Below are 26,889 nucleotides of genomic sequence, written 5' to 3'. Positions count from 1 at the left end.
ATGTAAAACGTTTAGGACGCAACTATCTGTTGATAGTAGAAACAAGCTGTAGGCTGCCAAGGCAGATTGTTGCAAGTTCCTCTTTTTAGAGGTGGTTAAAAGGGCCGTTGAGACGATAATTTGGGCCCGGTACCAATGACATCTTCGGGCCTAAAGTCGTGGCTTACTTCTAAAAAATATGCAGTGGTTTCCGATCACCTTGCAAAGGTTACGGATCTCTAAAATCATCCCCGATCCAAAAGTACCACTGGCAAAAGACGTGGATTGAAAGGAAAACAAGCCAATCGATGTCCATAATCACAACGTCATAAAGTCTACATGTCACAGCCGACAGGTGTCGAACCGTTTTTCTGTTTAGCATCAGGTGAATGCATTTACCATTTGGTTTTATTTATCTTCTGTTGTGTAATATATTGGCATCATCTAGTTCCGGTTAAAACTCGTGTGCGTCAGAATAATCAGTGGAATTGCTGACGAATCCTTTCCATCGCCAAGGCTTCACATGAGCTGCAGTTCTGAGTATGTTGTCTCAAGCCAATTAAAATCATGTGTGGCTGAAGATATTTCTAACCATATTAAGTGATTCTTATACTTTCACATTTTGAACGTGATAATTATTGTACAAGCACTATGCAGAGTTTCAACGTCATAATTTGCAGACTACAGGTTTTAAAATCAGGCCCCTATTTTTTTGTTAAATTTGTACATGTGTTTTTGTCACATAAAGCTGACCTACCATTTTTTCCCATTCGGCTAGCACAGACAATACACATGATTTACATCGCGAAACAATCATAGATAGCCTACCTTTGCTATTGTCAGTCGGCTTTACCATCGTCGTACATCGTGCAGGATAAAAACACGAACTTTTCTATCTATCTTCACACTGCAGCGATCGAATGGATACTTTAATGAACAAATTTATAGAACACAAACACAGGACATCAGTGACAACAGCGCATTGCGCTGAAACATCAGCCAGTGAAGAACGATACGCGAGCACAATCGAGGTTCCCAACAGTCGTTGTGACGCCCTTTTGTGTCGTTTTCGAATGGCAAGGGCATCACAAGCTTGCGTTTGTTTTCTTGTTCGGCAAAGATATAAAAATCGCAGTAAACCATGCTCCAAGCTTTGGAAATCTATTCATGCTTTCTCAAATCACAACACCTCGTTTCATGTGCAAACCTGCAATGGCCAAGCCATTACATTAAACCTGGATTTTTGATAGTGCGTCATTTCGAGTTCATGTACAAAAGACGGCGAATCACCAGTTCATGCAAGATGGAACCACAGCGCCAGCAAAACGAAAATAACGCCTTCAGAACGTTATACTGTATTACGGAAAAACAGAAAATAGACAACAGTTGCTTTTTATCGGAATGGTTCAACCGTGTGAGCAATAAACAAAACGTCCTTGAATAATCCTTACACAGTCTAAGAAAAGGCTAATAGGTCAAACATTGAACGCTCACAAATTCCACAGACTGAGGAGTCGTTTACTCTATTTTGAATCAAACTAGCTGGCCGATAAAGCCCAAGAAACAAACAGAATGGAAAATTGCCACAATAACCTTCCGAAACAACAATTACAAATGGCCAAAATCAGTTCTTGCTACAATGCTACACTCGACTGCCGAGAAACAGAAACACGACCTCTGAATAGAAAGACAGACGCCATTTACAAACATGCAATGGAATAGTCCACTGATTGCTACAATAAGTTGTCAACTACACAGACAGTGTCTCTAGCTTGCGTTCCCACAAATAGAAACAAGCAACCAACATGTTTTTTGTTTATGGTGAAGGACTAAGTGGTAATCAGATTAGAAACATCTAAAGCAAAACCTTAAAGCACTCCATAGAGGGTTACTCAATAGCGGGAAAGTCGAAGAGGCCAAAAAATCTCTAAAACGGAGTTGAAAAACTCAAGCAGATAGGATGTGACCAACTAAAATAACCTCACCAAAAATTTTGGAATGCTACATATCTTTTCAGACAAGGGAAAGAAATTTACACACATGCAAACCTGCTAAATTCAAGATTCTGAAAACGCTTTTGCCAGTTCGAATATAAAGGTAAAGCCGATGATTACACAGATTACAGAAGTTGCTATTGCTTTTTTCGAGCATAAAACCCACCAAGTACCAAAAGATTCACACTAAATCCACAAAGCTTATAAAGCATAGATTATGACATCACAATCAAGAAATGAACCCAGCGACAAAGTGTTTCGAACTATTGCCTTGATCGCAATACAAATGATGCAACATTGAAGTTTAAAATCCGAAATTCAGCAGTTAAAACATCAATGATCGTGGCAGGACTATGTGGGCGACACCTTCATGTTCAGACTCGATATTTCACATCTAATCTTTCATCGGATGACAAGCGAAATATTGAGTGGACTTATCCTTCTCTAAATAAGCTAAAATGCAATATCAAAACTGAGCCCAGCAAGTAAGTGAAGAAAGATCGATTAGTGAGTGTACTTTTCCTGCATGGGGATAGAACCTGAGACTGGACATCAAATATACGTTCCAAGTTCCAACCTGTCGGGCAGTGTTTAGAAAGCAACCTTGCAACTCTTCTGTGTCACAGTGTTCAGGGACACAGAACAGGGTCGATTTGCGGAAGCTCGTTCAATGCTTCGGCGTCTCCTTCCCCATCTGTCCGCGCTATCATCATCGTGTAGGTCTGGCCGCATGATATCCTACGTACTTGCAGACTGGAAACTGACTTCATGATGTCAGGGTTGGCGCTCGACTTCCGGGATTCCCCTAAGCCCTGAGTTGCAAAACAAGAGAGATGTTTTGAGCTGGTGCAAAATTTAAGGAAAATTAAATTTTCTTCCTGTAAACGTTACGACTGTGTTACTGAGCTCTCATCCTCGGAAATTGTAATAAAATACTTTACACAAATTCTTCTTTGTGACAACAACTCAACAATTGTGCTTACTTCCACTAAAACAATTGAATTATGTTTGATTAAATAGTTTGTTGTTTTAACTTGCATGTGAAAATTAGACGTAAGTACAGTAAATAGCTATAATATAGTAATCTTATAAATTATAACTGAAGCAACATTACTTTTAACGGTACATGCTTTAGTTTTATACTTGAACTGTAGCCACATTTACTCCACAGCGCCCCTACCAGTTCTCCATTGATGGTGCCTATTCCCCACGTAATGACGCTGTCGTCCGCGGCAACAGCGATGTGCTTTCCTCCACAACCGATGCTACGCACTGCCCATCCCTGAGAAGCATACAGGTGTTTGATGGCTTTTGAAATAAATGGTTAGTCGCGGATATAAATGAAGTCATTAAGTAGGTCACCGTGACAAACGAAAAGCTGTTACCCAAACTAAACAATCTACGAAAACACATCACATTCAGTTTATCAATATAACATAAAAGTGGTCCAATATTTGATTTCAAGTGTCGAGGATGAAAAGATAACGTTCTCATTGCAAGAACGTTATCTTCTCATTATCTCAAGAACGTATTCTTCTCACAACGGAGGGTAGGGTGGCCAGTTTCTTTCGTTCGACAGCCTTTCCTTCAGCCAACCCAAGGTAGAGGTAAGCGAAAAACACACAAGATTCAAAATAACACAAGCATTCACCCAGCGGCAGCAGTTATTGATTTAGAGTGCAAGTAAGTACGTTTTCTGCATTTTTGATGCATACAATATGTGCAATGATATACTTCAAATCTACACCACGCACCACTGCAACAACGTAGGCTCACCTGCAAGTCCGCAACCGGTTTCGGGTACATAGTGGTGTCTCGTGTGGTGGCGCTCCCGAGTATACCCCAAAAGTAGGTGCAGCCTGAGACAGTATCGTACAATTCTTAAAAGCTTGTTGTTTGACAAACTAACCACAATGCAAAAACCTCTGTGATACCTAGAAAGGCTTCACAGCCTGATATTTGTGTTAATCAGAAGGACTACTTGAAATTGAAGCCACAATTTTGACAAGAACATGTGAGCATTATTACTTTTCAACAAGTTCAAAAAAGCTTGCATTGGAATGGAATGCAAAGCTTCACAACTTTTACTCAACCGGTGCGATACTGATGATACGGTGCGATATATACGGTGCGAATACGAATTACTCAACCGGTGCGATACTGATGATACGGTGAGAATACGGTGCGATACTGATGAGCCCAGCCTCATGGGCGAAACACGTGTCTATCGCTGTCTATTCGATGCTACAATCGGCTGCCAAAAACTTTTACTCAACCTGTAAAAGCAGAGACCAGTGGAAGTACCCACCGAGTTCATTGATGGCAAGCGAGTACGAGGTTCCTGCGTAGACCTGGACTGCTCCTCGACTGGGGTTGTCGAATAGTTGGACCAATCGTGGCATGTGTTCATCCTTTTGTTCGGCATGACCCAATCTTCCATAGCCCCCAAAACCCCAGGTAAACACTCGTTTCTTTGAATCTAACGCGACCTGTAAAAATATGAGATCATATCACGCATTTCACTTTCTCAACGATGTCAGTTGAATGGTAAAAATTAAAGCTGGAGAAGTAATAGCGGAGCAAGTCTATGACTATCCGGAGGGTATGAAACCATACGGAATGGCCAGTTTCGGCAACTCCAATTCGGAGTTAAGTCCCATTTTGGAGACTGCCTTTTTCGGAGTAAACCGACTCGGATAATTTTTGAGAACTTGTAAGGATTATTTAGGTAGGCGATTTTTGTGTTTACCTTTTCATATCCTTTATCCATGCAAAAGATTAGGCAATTAAACCAACCTATAACGCTGGTCAAAAAGAAATTTTTACAAATCAAACTAACAATCATTTCCAAGTAATTCTGGTGACCAAGTATGTAATTCAATATCAATACGCAGCCAGTGTTATGCTTGGTTAAAATTAGTATTGTTTTGGAAGCTTAAACTGTATGTGGTTGCTTTCAAGTTGCTGTATTTTTATGATTAGCATAGCTGGCAAGAGCGACTGCAACAAGTATGGGTGCAAGACCAAGATGAGGTTGATTGATCATCATCGAAACAAATTTTTGCTTCATATGAGGAGAGAGAGGTACACATTGACCTTCTGCTTCTGTAAAGCTGTCCACCAGCCACAAGCTTGCCTGAGCAAATAAAGTTAATTTATCACGTTTTTAAGGAAGCGATTTGCCAGATTCGCCACTGATATGTCGACCGTGGTAATGATTCATGCGCAACAAGTATGAATTTGGAATTGGATTTTTGCAGTCATGTCTTACACCATTACGGCTTTGCCACCTTTTCCTTTTGTTGGTTAAATGTCACTGTACAGCATTTTATTTCCACAATAATGCTTCTTCTGCATTCCGACAATAAAAAATAAATATACATACACAGTGTACAACTGCAAAAAATGTACGTTTAATGGGGAGGCAATAATCTGTTGTCGCAAACAAAACATTGACTTTACTTCATTTCCTATGGCGGAAATATATCGAATAGGATTCGATGTTGGCTTAACTAGGCTACTCTAGCAGGCCTCTAAGCGCGTTTATTTTTCCGAAGACCAAGCATGGCCTACCAGAGCTGCATCACGGCGGCTAAATTCTCGCGCCCGGGAGCCAAAACAAAAAATCAATTAAAAAGTTGTGTTTATAGAAATCTGTTAATAGATATCGTGTTTTTGCGTTCACTGTGTTCACAAGAACGCGAGCAAGGACCTGAAACATAGTACATGCACTGCTTTCCACATAGAAGTAGAGCTAGTCTTCGAGTTTTTATAGGTTGACAGCGACGCTTATACTTTGCTTTGTTGGTGAAAAAATATTGCGAATGCGAGTGAACTGAGAAATATTTCGAATACCAACGGAATAAAAAAATGCGGGCTTGTGAAAGCCGGTCCAACATGGCTTACCGGCACAGTAGTATCGAAGGCCATTTAATGTTAGATAACTGTTTATTTTTTCTTACTGAGACTTTAGTGGAGATTTTTTCGCTGACACTTTACTTGGTTAACCTCTATTATAAGCAAATTCCTTTGAATAAACAGATGCCGCTGTGGAATTTTAGAATTCTCCAAAAAAAGGCTTTCTCTGAATCAGATTTTCCGAATAGTAGCAGAGCGGCAACCATACCTGATGCCGTGAGATTATAATGTCTTTTTACCCGAATGCTACGGCGGCGAAGAGACTTCACGCAGATAAGAGACTTGGTTATTTCAAGTCTCGCGTCATTCGGGTTAAAGTTATTCGAACCGCGTCATAATGTCGTGGGTCTACGTGACACCAGATTTGGTCCACTTTCCGCTTTTGGAACAGCCAATTACAATTCTTTCCTCTTACCACGTGGTTCAACCCACAGGCGATGCTGGTCACTTTTACGTCATTGATCGGGACAACTTGCCCCCCTTTGAGCTTCTCCACCCAGAGCGGGATTCGAAATGGAGACTTGACGTTGCTGAAGGATATTTTGTTGGCCTTGGCGAGGTACTTTCCATCGGTGTTGTTTCCTAAAAACAACATAACAATCATCAATTTATCGAGCTTTCTTCGGCATATGTGACTCAGAAGCAACTGTCCCAGTTGGAACGATGGCATGCGGAAACATTGGAACAACATAAGTAGGCTGATTTTGCCAACGAACCATAAACTAAACAAAACCACTCTCCACGTGAAAATACACTTTCTTTGCAAGCACATTTGTATTTTACATTCTAAATGACTTAATTTAAGTCTAATAGTGTTCATGTTACACCTTCTACATGGTGATTATCAAGTTAATAGATTGTTCTTAATGATTATAGGTGAATTGTTCGTAAACAGTTGTTCGTAAAGCAATTTTTCGTAAACAATTGTTCGTAAAATCAATTCTTCGTAAAGCAATTGTTCGTATACATCAATTCTTCGTATAGGTGAATTGTTCGTAAACAGGTGATAGGTGAATTGTTCGTGAACAATTTTTCGCAACAGCAAGGTTTGTCTTGCAATTTCCGATGAAGGTGCGTAATGCAAATTTTCCTGAATAACCAAGTTACGACGACACAAACAAACAAGCACAATGAAAAAGCGCATTTTTGTTATTTATTGGAATACAACAATTGTCTGTGTTTAGCAATTCTTTGCTTACACTACCAATACTACTTTGAGTAACTTCGTACAAATTGTCCACGAGCCAAGTTTAGTATGAAGTATAGTGTGCAATTCCACGCAAGTAATCACAAATTTCATCATCTTGAAAATCTTGACGCCAAGTTCGGACGACTCTAGTTAAGTCTTTCTGCACTGTCCTTGTACTTCTTCTTTGGAGGGGGTCCTGCCTGGCCACTGACATACTGTTCAATGCGAACCTCATTTAGGTTTTGCTCTCGCTTGATTGCAGATATGAACTTCCAAATATCTGGATGATTTGCAGATACCTGGAATATGAACCCTCTGTGCCATCCTTCAATGCTATTATTAGTTTTGGGAAGGCCACTGAGGACGCCATCATAGCAGTTCCACATTTGAATTGGAAACATTGGAGGACGGCGCCCTTGACGACGATCTGGGCGCCCAACCCAAGTGTCTTCAAAGTAGTCAATTACTGGCTGAGCAACATCTGGTAATACATTCCCATCAATGAGAATGTCAAAGGCCCGGCTGACTTCATCAATAGGCACAAAGGCCAGAGACGACAACATGCGCAGCCTCAGAGCAAACTCTGCACTTGTCTTGTACTGCTCCTTCAGGCCACTTGATTGCGTCTTTCTCCAAATGCACTGGCACAAATGGAAGAAACAGCCACGGTGAGTTGAAAGTGGGTACTCTCTGCTTACTGCATTGACCATGGCCATCTCAAAGTCAGTCATGATTGTCTCTGGAACAGCAGGTAACAACTCCTTGATCTTTTGCAGCAGATGAATGTATGTCCCTCTCCTTTTGTCCCCCAGCAGGGCATACACCAGAGGCACTAAAGTGTTTTCCTTCAGTCCGTGTATTGTGTAAAGCTGTTCAAACATTGAAGGCACTGTCTTGAAGGTGCCGTCAGCATACCAGTGCTTTGAACGGGCAAGGAGCTGCAGATTTATTTCAGTGGCAAAGAGGACCATACGGTTATCTCCAGGCCCAGAATCATAGGCCAAGAATGTTACACCAGCAAACGTTTGCTTGTACTCTACTGGAAGCACAATGTCACGGAGAAAATGTGGGATTGCCGGGCCTACATTTTCCTTCAATCGCACTTGGGTGACTGCCCTTTTCATGCTCTACACACTTGGCAGTTTTGCTGCCGTGGCTTGACTGAGTCCAATAGTTTTTGCTGAGACGAGGTAACTTGGGGCATCACGACTGTCTTTTGCTGCACAACGAATATTTTCCATAACCCTTGCTGCTTCGACATGACCAGCATCTCCAGCATGATTGTGCTCACCTCTGGATTGTACAATGGCTGCCATAGCAGTTGTTACTCGTGCAGGACATTTCTTATTAAAATGCTCACATTTCCAATAAGTAGTTTCTTGCCCTTGTGCGTTAAGTGCACTATAATCTTTGTAATAAAGGTGGCCACTATACAAAAGTTTTGGCTTTCCTTTTTCGCTGCTCACAAACTGTAATGCCATTCTGAATCAGGGACTCTACACTCTGTCTGCTCGTCTACACTCTACAGGTACAGCACGACTTTAAGCACAATTAGCACATCTCTAGCATATAGGCTACCCTAATTGATTGTTCGTAAACAATTGTAACTGTTGTTTTTAAAAAAAGCTGTAGCCTAACTTTTATGAACATTTGTTTACGAACAATTAGTATTACGGTCAATTGCATGCCCGAAGAATTGCTTTACGAAGAATTGATTTTACGAACAATTGCTTACGAACAATTGTTTTACAAAAAACTGTTTACGAAAAAAACGTCGGACACCGTTCTTAATTGCCAACACGTTTCACTTGCAAAGCATTAAGATAACTTTTATTGAAATAAAATCACACGCAGTCCATCAGACACACCAAGTTGACCGTACTCGGGACACCCGAATGAGTAAACGTTTCCTTCGCAATCCAAAATCACACTGAAGTTTCCTCCACAACCAACATCCACCAGTGGTTGGCCACGGTACTGTAGCTTCGTAGGTGAGAGGACAGTAGTCCCTAAAGCGCCTGGAAGCAGATAGGTTTACAAATTTTGAAACCAATTTTTAAACGCTTCGAATTTAACATTGAAATCCTACACTGCTATGGATGGATGGTCATGTTATTTTTGTTTGGATACGAAACGCCGAAACGTACATAAAACAAAAACGTAGCGTGCAACTGCATCCAATGAGAGAGTGCGAGACCGTAGCCCAGAAGGCGTAGGAGGTCGTCGAGTCTGCACTGTCTCATTCAAATAGTTATACGAAAGAAAGTACTGCGTTTTTAAATACTGTAGCAAATTGACACAAAAAAGAAAAAGGAAGGAAGAACAGGAAAAAAACAAATACAGACGCAAGAAATACAAAAAATAATAACAATGAACATAAAGTCAGGTAGTGGATGTCGTTTCTATAGTTCTTGATTATTGAAGAAGTGTTTTTCACATTTTACTGAAAAATTTGTAGCCTTTTTTCATGTTTTTTTCTTCATATTTTGGGGTAAACTGTCCCATACCTTGATTCCCATGCATTTTAAACTATGGTACACATTGAATGCAAGAGTGACATGGTGTGGATGCCAAGTGATAGTACTGTTATCTCATCAGGTAACTTTTTATGGGAAAAACTTTGGACATTACTAACTTTGATAAGTATTACTTGAAATATTTTTTGTTTACTTCAAACGGCGTTAAATGAGTATCCCACAAAATACATTAGTTCTGCTAAAGACTAGACAACCCTTGTAACATGATTTCCCTTCATATATTAATAATATATATATAATAATGAAAAGAATCGCATTTTGTCAACAGAAAGGACCTTGATGATCAGCTCAATAGTAAGCACTATTTTATAAATGATATTTGTTCTCATATTATACAATGTGAATATATATAATTGCAGCTAAAACGAAGATGAAAAGGACCACTTGCTGCGTCAAGCACTTTATGAAACAAAGGGCCGAACTATATTAGACCTGCAAGATGTAAGTTACACCTTACACCACATAAAACTCCCTCGTATCAACTTTGAGCTATGAGCATTGCAAGGAAAAAAATATACCAAATCAGGACTTTGGAGCCGGAGCCGTACATTTTCAACGGAGCTGGAGCAGGAGCCAGTTGTTTGAAATTTCAATGTTTAACATTGGCTGAATTCACAATATTTAACAGCAACCCTTCACAAAATTAAGAAATTATTTGCGTAATCAGACGTCGAATTAACGAATATGTTTTGAAACGCAGTTCCGCAACACATTTTGATGAAAGTACCTTAAATTTTATAAAGTTGTGCCACTTTTTAGCAACAGTTGACTGCAGGCAATTTTAAGCTTTAGAAATTAAGTTGATATGTCGTCACTATTTTAATGAAAGCACTTTTTGGAGCCTGGAGCTGTGGTATCATTAAGCTCCGGAGCAGGAGCTGGAGATAATTTATGATAAAAGAGAGCTCTGGAGCAACTTAATATTTACGCCTGCTCCAAATGATGTGCCACTGTCTGATACATGTAGTTTGAACTCATTAATTAATTTAAGCTCAAAAAATACATTTAAACTCTTTACCTAAACCAAGTTGTCCTACAGTGTTATCTCCAAATGCAAACACCTGTCCATCTTCAGTGAGACATAACGTGTGATTCTTCCCACATGCTGCATTGACAATTGTGTACTGTTGCAATGGTTCAATTGGCTTTGGGACATCATATCGTTGTCGGTCACCATGACCGAGCTGCCCACATTCATTCCTCCCTAACAAATATATCATTAAATCTTTACACTCTAAAAAGAATGGGCTACTACAGTGATAAAAAATTGAGTTCAATCACTGCTTATAAACAGTTAAGTTTATTTGCTTTGTTGGCAAAAAACAAATTATACCAAACACAATAAACACACACATATACTTCGCACAATAAGAATGACAGTGAAAGACCAAAAAGCAACCAAAGTCAGCATTTAAACAAACTGATATCAAACAAAACATTATAAGCTAACTTAACCACAGTACATTTAATAACACTTGAATATACGATGTCGATGAAGCAATAACGCACAAACGCATAATATAAATAGCCTATAATGTATATACATTGTATCAATCATATTATACAATGTACAGTGCACTAACCCCATGAATAGATCTTTCCTTCATCGGTAAGCAAGATGCTATGATTACTGGAACACCCAGCTATCACTCTGCTAACCTTAACCCCGATCATGGCTGTGTAACGATGAGGTTTGTACAAGTTCTTTCCAATGTTGTCATATTTTTCTAAAAATAAAAATCTATCATTTAAAAAAACTCAAACATATTGTTACATTAAAAACATTAGGAAAGTTCAACAAATTATTGCATGCTACTTTTAATTACATAGTACTAAGTGGCACTCCCCAAATTAGCTCTAAAAATGATGAAGTAGCCTATAGTTTCTCAACAAACTGATTTTATTTAGGCTACTTGTTAGTTCTTAATGCATACTCAGGCCTCAAAATATCCGGCGGTCATGACCTCCGGAATGACCTCGAATGTCTGCCGAAGCCGACTCATTGGTCGGTCATAAATGACCGCCGCAAAATTTTTGACAAAAATAGAGCTAATGCAACAAAAATATATTTTTAATTTAAATTGTAACAATCGTTTGTTTAACGTGAACAAATACGGAGCTGAAACAATAACGGTACGGTACTGTACAGGCAATTGCTTTAAAGATCACATTAGAGTGGCCTGGTTAAAGAGCTGATGGCAAAAGTAGCCATTTTTAGTATCATTTCAACGCCTTGCAATGTTGCCTTGAAATAAAGTTGTCTGAACTTTTCGGCAGGATAATATGTATTCTAACTTTAACAGTGAGGATTATTGCGTTACATTGATCGTTCGTTAAAAAGAAACGTCACAGAGAAGCAAGTTCCAGCTGGGCTCCGCAGGTGCTTTGCGAATATGGCGATTGGCGACCTTATTCACGCTGATACGGTACTGATAGAAATATAATTTCTGCATAGAAGGGAGGGTGTTAGATACATTTGTCTCACACCATTAGATAGAAATAGAATTTCTGGTGAAGCTGCTGTATTTGAGCTGGAGATTTACGACCCCGCGCCAGCAGTAATCGCTTGGCACAACTATTCTATAACGCGAAAATCACGGAATAAGTGATCGTAGTTGCTTTTGTAATAAGGAAATTTGGATTGTTGTTTTCAATTGTGTTTATTGCGTCATTACACGACTGCCACGGATGCACTGATTTATTTGCAAGCAATCTGCTCCAGTATACTTCAGAGTCGGTTAATTAAGCCATCAACCATTGCAGAGGGATTCTGTTGTAGAAAATCCACAAACACAACTACTGTAGTGTGGTTTTGTGCAAAATCTACATGCAAAAAATATGTCCGGTTGAGATATTAAATGTCCGCTGAAAGGGCCAGTCTGGTAGGACATGCTTGAGTGCCGGAAAAAAGGACAAATTTCGAGGCCTGCATACTTCCATACTGATCTCTTGATATTATTCATTACATAAAAAAAATTGATTTTACGATAGCAATACCATCTCAAAATAAATGAAATAAATATCCAAATTACAGTATAAAAGGAACAACAGAATGACTTCAAAGAACAAAGGAACATCACCACAAAACTTTATTCATAAGCAAAGGTTTAAGATTACATTTTATCTCACCATCCCCCTTTCTGGCATTCCTTCTTCCATTCACACTCCAGTTTGTTCCTCCAGTTAAAAGCAATTCGCCGCATTCCCCAGGAAGAGAGAGTTTCTAAGTATTAAAAAGCAATGGAAAAATGTTATGATTACGATTGTTTCAGCTAAAACCAAATAGGGGCAGTATTGACATTCAAGAAACCATGAAATTTTATATCATCTTTATTTACATAAAATTACTCAAGATTCTGGTATTCTCTTTTATACTTTAAATAAAAGCTGTGGCTATATTTACACTATATATAGTGTAATAATAGCCTGAATAGTGTTGCCAGATAAGAAATTTTGCCCTAATTTGAGAAAAGTTTAAAGCTGTTGAAAACAAAAACTTGTATTTTGGAAATTTTTTTTAGGCCTAGAAAGATCATAACCCTAATCTTATTCCTAACTCTAACCCTTACCTTAACCCTTCATAACTTTAACCTTAACTCTGGCAACACCTGATTGTGGAAAAATAGCCACTTCTTTAAATTAAAATATACATGCAGAAATAAAACACAGCAGTTGCAAATAAAGTGGTCTATTCAGCAAGCAAAGCCAAAAACATGGACAGCAAAAACCGTTACAATCAATCAATCAAAAACGTTATGATTGTGTTTATACAGACCTACAACACCAAATCCTGTACTTAAATTAATCAATCCAGCACATCAACTACCGTATGTATTGCAGGGCATACTTAATCATAAAATAAAAACTATGGTATATGAATACGGTAATTCACAATTTTATTTGTTTCTTTTTCATTTTCTAAGTTGGCATATTCCTCCACATTGTCAGAAGATTCTTTAAGAACCACAGTGCCATCGTCATCTTCTTTTGCACGTTTACTTTCAGATTCAACTTTTTGAGGGTCCTGCTTTCTTCGAGGCATGATTATTATTTGAACGATTAACAACTGGCAAGCGATAAATCAACTTAGCATGCAATCTATTTTCAAAAAAACATATAAAGCCAACTGTCCTTTGCATAACTACTCAACATATATTTTACTTTTTAAGAAAGTTGCATCTTTTGTGATGTAATTCTTTGGGTAGCCCATAGCCTAGTGAAATTGCATGATCTACCTGCGTAATTACAGTAATTGTGTAGCAAAGCTGTGCAATAATACTATTTTTCTAATCGCGATCCGAAGCCTGAATTTTCTTATTTTTAGGCAATCCACAGGTTTCGCTTGGTTGTGAAAAACCAATTTGAACCATGCTTCAAGGTCCATCGTTTTGCTTTGCTTTTTGAACAAAGAATGCAATTGCAAATGTGACGCCATGAGTTTCGTTCTACTCCATTGAGCACAGTTTAGCGTGAAATTATGAAACACGAGGCTTTGTCATATTTGAAAGAAAAATATTGAATTTTATAAACAATTCATTTCAATTTATTTTTCTTTGTCAGAATGCAAAAGAACTGATATTGTGAAAAAGAAATACAGTAACAAAACCAACAAAAGGAAAAATTGGAAAAACCTTAAGGGTTTAAGACGTGCATGAAAAGATCTAATTATGCGGTATAGGCTATGCATGGATAAATATAGTTAAGCACGGCCACCAAACCTGAAAATTGTCTCTTTTTTTTAGTGCTTCAAAAGTAAAAATAAAAGCTGCATGGCGTGGACCATTTTTACATGGAAATTTTTTCTCTTTACCTTAACAAATACAAACTAATTAGTGATGTCAATTTGAAAAATAAAATTGAAGAAATTGTTTGCTTCAGATAAGCTTTGCTTTCTCTTTGTTACTTGTCGGTTTGTTGTCATCAGTCGAATCCAGGGCTCACCACGCGGAGGTTGACAACTTGAGCCCCATTGAAGAAATTGAAGAATGAAGACTTCTAGAAACACTTATCGACTTTCGTCTGTGTGTAACATTTATGACTCATTGCAGAACATCAAAAACAGAGGTCTCATATCATACCCTCTTTTCCTAGACCTCTCCAAAGCGTTGGACAGTATTAACCATAATCCACTGCAGGGATACCGGATATCTAAAACAGAGGGGTGCAAAGGCTCGCGTTGATTGCTTTTTAAGAGCGGTAGTTGCGTATAGCGATCCATTATTGTTAGGCTTACCATATTTTTGTGACTTCAAAACGGGACGCCTCCAAAGACCAAGACCACTTAGCTGTGATTTTTTAACTTTACATTTTTCGATATTATTACATAGGCCTACATTTAAAGCCATCCCGGCTGTTTTCATTGACCGTATTGTCATCGAGAGTTCATGCGCATATTCTTTGTCTAAATATCGGTTTCAGTTCGAAAAATAGAAAGGAATTGACGTTAACGATACAAAATAATTCGAATTTAGATTTTTTCTGTAAAGCAAAAGGAAGAAAGAATAATAAAATAGTCTGCGGTTTTCAAGTCGATAAGTAACTCCCAATTGCACTGAATTTACCCAACACTGCGCCTGCGTACAAGCATTTGCGAATTTACTTATTTGCCCAAACATACTTTTTTATAGATAACATCTTCTTCAAAAAGACATTGTTCAATTTTACATTCTCGTAAAAGTCAGAGCAGGACCAATCAGTATTGATTTTACATGTGATAACGGCTTTCACGTTCTGCTCCAGCATCCTGCTTCTGCTCTCAGACCACATGCTCTTCATGATGGAAAAAATTCTTTCAACAGGTGCGGATGTTCCGGGTAAACAAAATATGAACTCTATCAGCTTTTGAAAGTTTGAAACGCGTATACATTTTTTTTTCAAATTCTTTGAACATCTCGACCCACTTTTGTTCCAAAGACCCATTTTGCCAGCTATCTTCGTTGCAACGTTCAGACATGTGCCGTTTCACTGGTACTTGTTCGTCGAAAAGAGAGTCGCTGATGATCACCTGCTTCCTAAACATCATGTTGATCTTTTCCGCAGACTCACACACTCGCACCCAGGATATTTCTTTGTTTAGGTCGATTCAAAAATGAGGACCAGAATAGTCTCGTTGAAGTATTTCAACTGCCATAAACAAATTTCAAATAGCCTAGAGCTCTTGTGTTGGTTCTTCGAAGCATTTTTTGATGAAAGTAGGACAACCTTCTTGGGAGTTGAAGTAACTTTTCAATTTCTCAAACATTTCAACTTGCCTACTCTGTGCAAAGTATTCTTATCCGGTACGCTACACAGCCACAACGAGAGCGAGAACATGCTAATTGGTAATGTTCTTGTATTTATGCTGGCTGGCTGAACGCCCAAGCGGGACGTTTGGCTGACCAGTCGGGACGCCGGGACAAGACGTTAAAAAGCGGGACTGTCCCGCCTAAAACGGGACGTATGGTAACTTGGTAAGCCTAATTATTGTGATCCAAACAAATTTCTCATTTTTTATCTATAGTGAACCAGTTTAACCTAGCCTATATGTTATATTCTAATGATTCTGTAATTTTCCATGCAACCTGCTCCCGAAGTAATAGGAAAAGAGAGCAGACAATAAAATGGTTTGTTCGCATTTGGCGAGAGGTCAGCTCAGTAAACGTTAAGTTAAATTGATTGTGCAGTTTTACCTACGTAACAATTTGGACGACTGTTAAAATGTAATAATTCCTGATATTTCTTTATTATCCTGTTATGTTTAAATTCATTCATTCAACCTACAAAATTATGAATACTTTCTGTTAACTTCAAAAATATAATTAGAGTAACGATTATGTAGAAAGTATTTATTGGAGTCAGATAGCTAAATTAGGTAGCCCTACCAACATGCCGCTCTTTTTTAACTTACAGAAAGTTCAAGCTGTGTAATAGGCTACTGCTGGTTCAGTCAGCTCTGAAACAGTTGAACTGGAAAAGTAGCCTACTGAATCCCTATGTTTTTTTAAAAGTGTCTTTTTTGTGAGCACAAGCTTCTGTCGGCACCGAGCCCAAATTATTCTCTCAACGGCCCTGCGTGTAGACTAATCCCACTGGCTGAATACTCCTTTAGTCTTATTTTTCAACTATCACATATTTTTAAAAAAGCCAAAGTTGAGTAAAATAGATCATATATGTTTTTAATAGGGTGTAGTCCTTTATATAGGCTACGAATCAACATGCCAAAAAATAAGAAAAATTTAGCTTCGCACTCAATAAAAAGAACAATTAATCTCAAATTAATTTTGGTTGAACAGCAAATACCTTGCTATAAAAATCTAATTTAAATGTGTTATATTTGTTAATCCTTTCTTGTAACATCCATCAAACCAACAATTAATGATTTTTAACTATGATTGTCCACCGATCCACTTCCGCAGAGGTGTTTCTTAGAATATTTTGGGGTCCAGAAAAAAATGTGTTTGTTCTTTCATCATGCACTTCGTTTGTATGTTACGCAGACAACAGGTTCTCAAGCTAACATCTAGAGCAGCGCTTCTAAACCGGTCCGCAGATCTCCAAGGGTCCGCAAAAGTTTCCAAATTTGCAGCATGATTGATAAATTACGATATTTAACAAATGATTGTGTTTTATTTGTATATTAGGCAACAGTGATTCTCAATCTGTGCGTCGCGACGTCCTGGTAGCCTATTCAAATTTCAAATCACGTAGGTTCGGTTTCTGAAAGAAAAAAAAATATTAAAAAAGACTCGTCTTATAAAGCTATGTACAATCAACATAAATCTTTTGAGACAGTAGATTGTTGACCACCGCTTCATTTAGAAACGCAAATTTTAGTCAGTAGTCTATCAGCACTTAGGCCTATACTGTCTTACAGATTTGCCAGGACTATGATTACAAGAAAATATTGATTAACTTACAAATAAAAAAGGGGAAAATTTTTTGTAAGTAAATGTCAAAAAATTATATTAATTTTCGGTAAATTTATAGCAAATCATTTAAATCAGCACGTAGATTACTGATTTTTGATCCTGTGTGCCAACATATAGCTCATACCGTAACTTCATCAATGGCATCAATCGTCATTGCTTGAGTTTGTCGCAAGTTCTGAAAATGCTTGTAAGTGTGTTCAAAACTAATAAGACATTTGTTTTTATTTCTAAAGGCGATATACCAAAATGTCAGATAAATTTCTAAAAGGGTCCGCAACCGCTTCGAAGGCATCAAAAGGGGTCCGCCATTACAAAAACGTTGAGAACCACTGCAATAAGTTTGAACATAAGTCGAAAGGAGTTTTAGACTTCAACTGAAAATAATAACCAGCTTTAAATGTTTTATTGACGAGTAAAAATATGTTGTTAAAATTTTACAGCAATAAACTTAAACAAACGTCCATACCAGCACCACATTGGCATTTCTTACAACTTAAATTAATTGTTATGCCTGTGTTTCTCGGCAGTCGAGTGTTGCAAGAACTCAGCGATAGACACGTGTTTCGCCCATGAGGCTAGACTCATCAACACCTTCAGGTAGTGCTGACGCCAGGAAGGTCGCTCTTTCTCAACCGTTATACCTGTGTTGCCTACTTTACATTGGATATAGCCTATTCAACTGAAACACAAAATAGAAGGACAAATATTATAAAACGCTTGCGGGTTACTGTAGATAAAACCTTCTTGGTCTTCTCGTTTGTGTTTTGCGTCACTTTGATGTCGCTAAATTATGAGCCAAAACAATGAATCTAAAAACCAAACATCCACAATTAAATCGCATAACCTGCCAAGTTAAACAAGTTAAAGCATCATCACAAGAGGGCGCGGTAAGCTCCAATGTTAAACTAACAAGCTGACTTTGATTTCAGGGACTTTGAAGCAATAGGTAATTTTCGCATCACATTGATTGGACATTTGTCTATTTGCATCGCTGCATCGATATAAATAACTGTCAATACAGGCTTTTGCTCGATTAGTTTTTGATACACCAAAAGCAAATCTATTTGTTTGCAAATTCGTCCTCCTAAAAAAAGTACGAAATAAATTCTCATCTAAACAATTGTTCTGCTCATTCAAGCACTCATTTAATTATTATTCTAAAGTTATCTACAACATTAATCTGTCTTGTTTGGAATATTAAACGTGATTACAGTTACTGAAACTTTTATTTATTTTTCTTGAAATAAATCGTCGACTTCATCAAGAATATCTCAGGCACCAAATCAGTTCTTTTTTACGATAATTTAACATTTGCAGATGTTGAATTAATCTAAAAAAGGAGAGATTGGCCGACTGGGATTACATCACAGCATGACAACCGATCAGCTACTTGCTATATTAAGAACAAGCGTTGTATGCAGTAAAAGTATAAATTATGAAAGACATGCTTACAAAGCCAAACAAACACAAACAATCATATATTTAAAGTAGTAAAGTATTGTTTCTAACTAACAGCTACCGTACACCACCAACAAAAATATTTATGAAATAATAAGGCAAAAACGTGCAGGATGAACATTGGCTGAAGAGCTCTCAGGAGATGCGTTGTAACTTACATTTATCTTGTTCGTAGCCAAGCTTTTAATAACTTAGGTGAATTTTGATAATTAAAAAGAAAATTCTAATTAATTTGGACATGGCCATTTTTTCAGAGAAACAGTTGTATTACTGGCTTTGTATTAGTGGCGCATTTGTTGTTTACTAGGTTGACAATGACAAGAAGCAAAAAAGACTGTCTTCATAACCTGTAGGCCTAATGAAGGCTAATAGGCTACTGGTAGATTAATTAAAGATGTATCGCAATTCAAAAAATACACCAGTGGCTTTTTATTGACTACTTACCTCCAATCTTTACAAAAGAAATATGGTTTACTATTAAAATCGATGGTTTGGCCCAAGTTGAAATCGAACTCACTCTTGGAAGCAGCGATGGGACACCATCAGCTAGAGTGCTAAACAATGAGATAGTAAAAGGCATATAACCTAGTTTGCAAACGTTCATCCAGTTTAACTTAGGTGATAGAAAAAAATTCACCTTTTACAATTACAATCTACAACTACAATTTATATGACTCATTGCTGTATTTGTTACTTTTTAGATTTCGAATTTACAACGACTGTTTCGGAAAGCATTCAATCATTTTCTAACTTCAGACAATGCTCTGTGCAGTAGGGAGCCTACACTGGTATGGACATGGAGATATATACCTCCATGCGACATTTCCCCATTTGTGGTAACTCAGTTCCTAAAAATGGTACTACCGCCAACCTTGCCAAAGTGCTCAAACTGCAAGCATAAGTGAGCTTTGCGCAATGCGCAGCAAGGTGGCTCCAGTAAAGTGCTCAATCGGCGTAAGCCAAGAGCGTCTATAACTGCAGACAGTGCACACCCTTTCGGCCTCCTTAGTGCAGTAGGTAGCCTACACTGGTATAGCCATAGAGATTTTCAATATTTTTTAAGGTCAAGCAAAAAATTAAAAGTATGCTCAGGTTTCAATTTAAGCCTAGGCTATATGCTCTATACCAGTGGTCAGGCCCGTAACTAGCTTGGAGCACCAGGGGGGCAATAGGTATTCTAGAGGGGGCCAAACTTTTACCTTCCGTATCATGTAAGAAAACAACGTTTGCACACAATGTGGTTATATGTACGCAGAAACATTAATCGTATTACAGTGTTTATATTAGCATAGATTATTGTAGAAACAGCAGCGTGAACTGGCATTATAGAGTCAATTACATGCTGTAGCTTAAACAGTTATAATGAGTTATAACAGCATAGAAATTGAGAAGCAAAATCATTTTTAAAACATCCGACCACCATCTAGTGATAAAATGGTTAAAATTTGGCATAAAAACCACAGTGAAATTTATGATTTTGTAGTTGATTCCATTGTTAGTTAATCCATTGCCTTTCATGGACTTCGGGTTTGTTTTAGTTTATTTACATTTTCAGCTGCATAAATCACACAAAATATACTATGCATAGAAAATAGGCATTTACTATGATCAAATAGGACTGCAGCCGCTGCACCTGTCACTCATCGTTTTGTAAATAATAATTGTAGCCTACAATGTGTAGCCTACATTGCACCTCATTTTATCTAGTGCAGAATCAACAATCATCTCTTCCAGATCAATCCTTTATTGATAATAATGAGAATGTATTTCCCACCATCAGTGAAATGTATCCTGACCATAGATAGGTTAGGTAGCCATGGGGGGGGGGGAGAAAGGGACCACGCCCCCCCCCAAAAATTTTCAAAGTTTGGATTCCGAAGTTAAACCCTTTGTTGAAAATATAATATAATTTGTATAAATATATATCGTTTTCCAAGACACCTGGCTATTAACACCCCCAGGACTTGTTTTAGACACAAAGAAAGACACCAATAAATTTTGCAAATCGTAAATCGGGCAAAGTTTACGCGATTTACGCTTCTTTTAACATCTGTGGAAGCAATTTCAGAACCGCTTACTTTGTTGGGTTTTTGTGTTCTCTAATTTTAGAAGCAGTTTTTGCCCGTTCGTGTGTAACATCTACCTTTAATAAGTTAATAGCTGTTTATCTGCTAATAAATTTCATGCAAATATTACCCTGAAAGTGTTTCCAGAAAGTGCTATAATCCATTATTTGAGTGCAATTTTGCAAAAATTTTCCGGGGGAGCATGCCCCCGGACCCCCCTAGAATACGCGTGCCTTCGGCATGCTCTAACCCCCCTCCAGCTTTATTGCTTCCCTTGCTTAACCCACCAGGATACGCCACTGCACATCAGGTGGCGATGTTTTAAATCAAACACTTTGTCGTTCTCTTCAATTCATCAGATATTTGCCCCCCCCCCCAATTTTTTTTTTCTGGCAACGCCACTGGGTTCAGTAGGATAGATGGGTTAACAAAAAGCGTAGATGGACTTCACTGAATCTATCAACAAAAACGTACAGGTCTATTTTCTTGGTCATTTTGTATTTAAAACCCAACAGAATCAAGTTCGCCTGTCTCGTCTGGAACATAGACTGCATGTAGGCTTGTCTCCGGGACTTAGTCCCGAGCTTGTCTATCCGAGATAAGACCGGGAACTCTCACAAACCGCACCACTGGATCCGAATGATGCCACTGTAGCGGCAAGCTTAGGCTATATAGATTCAGGAATGCCAGTCGTTGATTGTACAGTTCTTTCAGTACTACAGCATATCGGAATTCCGGTGTTGTGCAAATTGCACATGGTCATGGTTATAGAGATGTAAATGCAAAAAAACAAACCGTTTTTTTTTTTTAAAAACGTGTTTTTTTTCAAAAAAAAACTTGGGCCAAAAAAACACGCGTTTTTTTGTTTTTATTGCTTTTTTTCATATTTTTCTTGAAAACTTGCAAAGTTTTTACAATTTGCAGCTTAGTTTCATTATAGTGCTCTTGAAAAACATTAAACTAGTAGAAATGGTTTTATTGGTCTGCTGAAATTCCTAAGTTAAGTGTTTGTGCTTGGTAGCATATGTTTTTTGCATAGTCCTACGTCGTTTCACTTTTTTCTTCATTCTCAGGCATGTTTGTGGCAGTAGACCTGACAAACATTGAGTTAATGCAATTTGATACATGACATAATGTAGATGAGTTAATTTAATTTTCCTTTTATGGAAGTGCCCTTTATGGAAGTTAGCCTACGATGTTAGTATACCGGCACTGGTTATTCTTGTACACACTCAATAATTTAACGAAATTTTGTCAAAAACAAGATGGCACTGCAGTGGCGTAGCCAGGAATTTTGAAAGGGTTGTTTTTTTGACGGCCGGCAGGCTAAGCCCGTTGGCGTGTTCACCTAAGACGACACCCAGCGGTGGAAGGTCTGAGGGGCTTTCTCCAGAAATGTTTGAAAAATTACTTTGAATTTGGTGCATTCTGAGAGCATTTTCAACAAAAATGTGGGTATGAATATTCCTGTAAAATAGTGCTGTCTGGTGGCATAGCAAAAGGATAAGATCAAGTTTTCTTCGGCATTTTTCGGAAATAAAGCTAAGTCTCTATGTTTTCTTCTTGCTAATTCCTGGCTGAGATATTTGAATGTTTGGTATTGGCAAAACTCGCTCGCTCTTTTAATGCAGTTTCGTTTAAAATTAGGCAAACTTTGTTTTAGAGACATAAAGAGATTGAAAGCATCACTCTGAATATCGCAACGTCACACTCGTGCCAAAGGGTGGTTGAAACCCCTCCCCCCCCCACTTGGCTACGCTACTGGATGGCAGTATTCAGAACACACATTACCTTGTTTGTGTTAATTTACTAATGCAAGCTATTGCCAATAGCTTGTTTAAACATGTTTTTAACTGATAGCTTAGCAACGATGCATATGCTTTATAAATGTTGAAACAGAAGTATTCCTTTCGTGTGTTGTAAGGTCTTAGACACTTTGTCATTGATGCTTCTTGCAGATCATTTGTGACATAATGCAAGAGATCTTATCACTGATATTTTTAGCTGTCAGTGTAAGTGCATTTGTCAGAAAAGTTTTAGGTTAATGTTCCTTTCAAATGCCCACCACCCATGTTGACTATTGCTAGTATCTACCAACCCTGAATGAAGAAATTTTCCCTTTAAAGTGGAGTTTTTCAGCACTGCTCAGTGTTCACATAGTGAATAAATGCTTCATAATACTTTTCCTGACAAGTATAAAGTTTCCATATTCTCGCAATGCAGGAGAAAGATACAAAACAAACATCAAAGATGAAAACTTATTTTAATAGGGAACAAGAACAAATTTAATGAAATTAACAAAAATCTGATGTGGTAAGAGTCTATTTGTCTGCTACGAAGTAGTTATGCAAGATCAGAGTCCTCAGATGAATAATCTGTTGTGTTATTGCAATGAGTTTACCCTAATTGCTACATATTGTGACATTTAATGTCAAAATAGGTAAAAAAAAACAAAAAAAAACGAATAAAAAAAAAAAAACGATAAAAAACAAAAAAAAGTAGCTCGTTTTTTTTAAAACAAAAAAAAACGTTTTTTTACATCTTTAGTCATGGTCATATATAGGAACTGTTTTGGGACTTGTAATTCCGCCTCTGATGAAATCTTCAGGTGCGTATATAGTGGCATGAGCGATTCACGATCCAAGAAATTTTTTTTTTTTTGAATGGGCACGAACAGATGTGTAAAACTATGAATTGTCTGCAAATCTGAGTTTTATGTCCAAAACTATTTTGTCTATCACAGCATACATCAGTAACTTTCTCAGATCCCTTTCCTTCTACATTCCTCCAGCAACTGGTAACTCTTCCATCACCAGGAAATCAGTAAGTCTTGTATTTAAAGTACGCTTAGGTTTAGGTCGTAACAGTGCTTCACCAGTTTCAATTTCATGATCATATTCTTCTTTAGCTATCTGATCATGCATCTTGTTGGATTCCTGCAGAAGCGCATCATATCGATCATCACTACGTTAGTCACTGAATCACGCTTCATAAGGAAGAGTAAAGGCAGAATACACAAAGTATTCCATGGCGAAAACAGCAGTTATAAACTGCAAGTATAGAAGCATAGCCTACCTAGAACGCAAATGCCAAAGTGGTTGTCAGGTACTTTAATAGCGCTTTGTGGCAGTCAACTGCACAGTGCACAGTAGCCTACTCTGGAGACTGATCGGCTATCACACTGCTCAGCTCAATTGGAAACTGGTGTACATACTCTGGATCTAACCAGCAATAAATCTCGAGTCTGTCTGTTTAACACAACATTCAACCACACTAGCACACAATGTTCACAATTAAACAACACAAGAAAATCAGATATAAAACTAAAAAGTCAGCGAACAGAGCTAATTAACATCATTTTCTCCAGGGGGGCAAACATTTTTGCGGGGAGTCTTCGCCCCCCCTGCGCCCCTCCTAGTTACGGGCCTGCCAGTTGTTCTCAACCGGGGGTCTGCGGACCCCAAGGGATCCGCAAAGCGATTTCAAGGGGTCCGTGAAAGTTTCCTAGTTTGAAGCATGATTGATAAATTAAGAAATTTAAAAATTGTTTGGTTGTGCTTTATTTGTGTATTACCGTAATTTTCAAACTGTAGCCTACTTTCCAACGAACTGGTACGATGTCCTTTGAAAGTTTAAAGGTTTGGTTTCTTAACTAAAAAATATCATATAAATGAATCATATTTTTAATAAGGCTATGTTCAACTTAATTCTTTTGAGACAGCAGTCTATTGATCAATGCTTAACTTAGAAATGCAAACGTCAGTGCGCAGTCTATCACCACTCACAGTTTTGCAATGACAAAGATTATAAAGAATTAGAATTAATTAGACATGAAAAAAGAGAGAAATTGTTTGTAAAGGTGGCAAAATTCTATTGATTTTTGATAAAATTTATAGAAAAACATCAAATGAACATAATATAGATTACTGATGTTTGATGCAGTGCGCCAACATAAAGCTCATAATATTACTTCGTCAATATCATTAATCGTCATGTGCATCGCGAGTTCAGCAAATTCTTCTAAGTGTGTCCCTTCGAAACATGAAACATTTGATTCCATTATCATAAGAGAAGCGATATACCAAAATTGCAGATAAAAATTTTTTAAGGGTCCGCGACCGCTTCGAAGGTACTAAAAGGGGTCCGCCAAAACAAAAAGGTTGAGAACCACTGTTCTATACCATTTCTGTATTGTAGGCTTATTGATTGTTAATAATAACTTATTGATAATAACTTATTGATTTATTTTTGTTACCGGTATAACCTAGTCCGCCAATTGCAAAGTAATGCAGCAACAAAAACGAAAGTTTTGACTACCGTATAGGCTACGAAAATACTGCAAAAGCAGAATACGTATACCTACTCCATGCATGGAGCTTAGGAATGTTGATAGTTGCTAAACAATGCATACGCATAAAAAGGTAAAAGGGGTCCATACTTGATTCAAGTGTCGGGTATAAGAAGATAAGATTCTCATTGTACTATTGTACTAAGCCTTCGGCACTAAGGAGAGTAGGGTGGCCAGTTCCTTTCTCTCGGCCGCCTTTACTTCAGCAACTACGCCCACCCAATTTATTACACCCTAGGTAGAGGTGAGCGGTGTTTTCAATAACCAGGTGAAGCCTGGAGTCGAACCAGGTTTACAGCTGAAAAGCCAACGTCTTATCCGTTGCGCCATCCCAGCACCGCCTTACGCATAAGACACGTCTAATTTCCGCTTAGCTGGAATTTGGATAAATTTAGCTTCAGATAATTAATTTTCGGTTTTAGAAAAAAATCACAGAAGCAAACGTGACATTTTATTAATTGTCCCTTGTATTTAGTGAATGATTATGGACCAATCTGTAAATGATTTCTATTGCAAATTTGATCAAATCGCTGAGATATTGGTAAATAAAGGGTATGGGTGGGTGCGGCATTTCGAATCGACGGTTTGCTAATTTCCTCTGCGTGTCATCGAAATCCTGCAAGATATTTATATAAAAAATTTAACAATTTTGACGGCAATAGATCGGTTGTTAAGAAGCTTTAAAACCCTAAAAGATGTATTCAAGGTAGTTGACTTATTTTCTGGTGATTTGCGGTAATCAATTTACGATTGTGGTGATTATTTCAGACTAAGGATTATTTAACCATTCATCCAATAGAATTACAATCACTTTAAATGCTGAAATACATTTTTCTGTAAAAATGTTTAGAAAATCTCGCTTTGATTACAAAGTGTCTGTCTGGGGCTTGTCATTATTCTGAAACGATCAGAAGCAAAAAGTCTGAAAATATCTAAACAAGACTTTCGTGCGTAGTAGGACGACTTTAAGTTATTGTTGTCTCACTATGTATAGGCAGCTTCTGATAATTATCCCGGTGGTTTGTCTTGTGACGCATTTTAGCACGCTAATTTGAAGAGAAATATCAAGATCAATGGAGTCCTCCTGTACATTAAAAATACACTGTAAACTTCTTGTTCTTCTGGCTTTAATTCCACGATGTGAGGTCACTAGTGAAGGTTTTCGATTTCCACAGTATTTCAATAGACCAACGGTGTTCAACCTGCGGCCGTCGATGAATAATTATGTGGCCGTTAACACGTAATTTCATAAGCATGTGTTGGCGGCCGTGCCCTGTTGTTGAAATGAAAAAATTACTTCAAAAAATGTATTTTAAATATTAGGCCTATACAGGGATATCTAGAACCATTGGATGCCCTTGTAATTATAGGCCTATATAATATTTCAATGATCGAGAATAATTATTTCATTATTCTATAGTAGGCTACTATTATTTCATGATCGAGACGGCAGCGGATAGCTTACTATGATGTGTCTAATATGCAGTCAAGTA

General features: G+C 37.8%; 1 protein-coding gene across 1 annotated transcript; it reads right to left on the bottom strand.

The window, feature by feature from the left end:
• Positions 1-893: 893 nt before the first annotated feature.
• On the bottom strand, positions 894-13,711 carry LOC145765044 (protein RCC2 homolog). The gene is made up of 10 exons (XM_082576782.1): positions 13,510-13,711; positions 12,747-12,840; positions 11,201-11,344; positions 10,636-10,821; positions 8,949-9,098; positions 6,307-6,473; positions 4,282-4,462; positions 3,750-3,832; positions 3,154-3,255; positions 894-2,785 (listed from the first exon to the last, which is right to left on the bottom strand). The coding sequence occupies exons 1-10, from the start codon at positions 13,657-13,659 to the stop codon at positions 2,603-2,605; spliced, it is 1,440 nt and encodes a 479-aa protein (XP_082432908.1). The 5' UTR covers positions 13,660-13,711; the 3' UTR covers positions 894-2,602.
• Positions 13,712-26,889: the final 13,178 nt, after the last annotated feature.

Source organism: Aplidium turbinatum, chromosome 2 (genome assembly GCF_918807975.1).
Source record: "Aplidium turbinatum chromosome 2, kaAplTurb1.1, whole genome shotgun sequence".
Lineage (NCBI taxonomy): Eukaryota > Metazoa > Chordata > Ascidiacea > Aplousobranchia > Polyclinidae > Aplidium > Aplidium turbinatum.
Note: the sequence above shows the minus strand (reverse complement) of the source record. Positions and strands in the feature narration are given on the sequence as shown.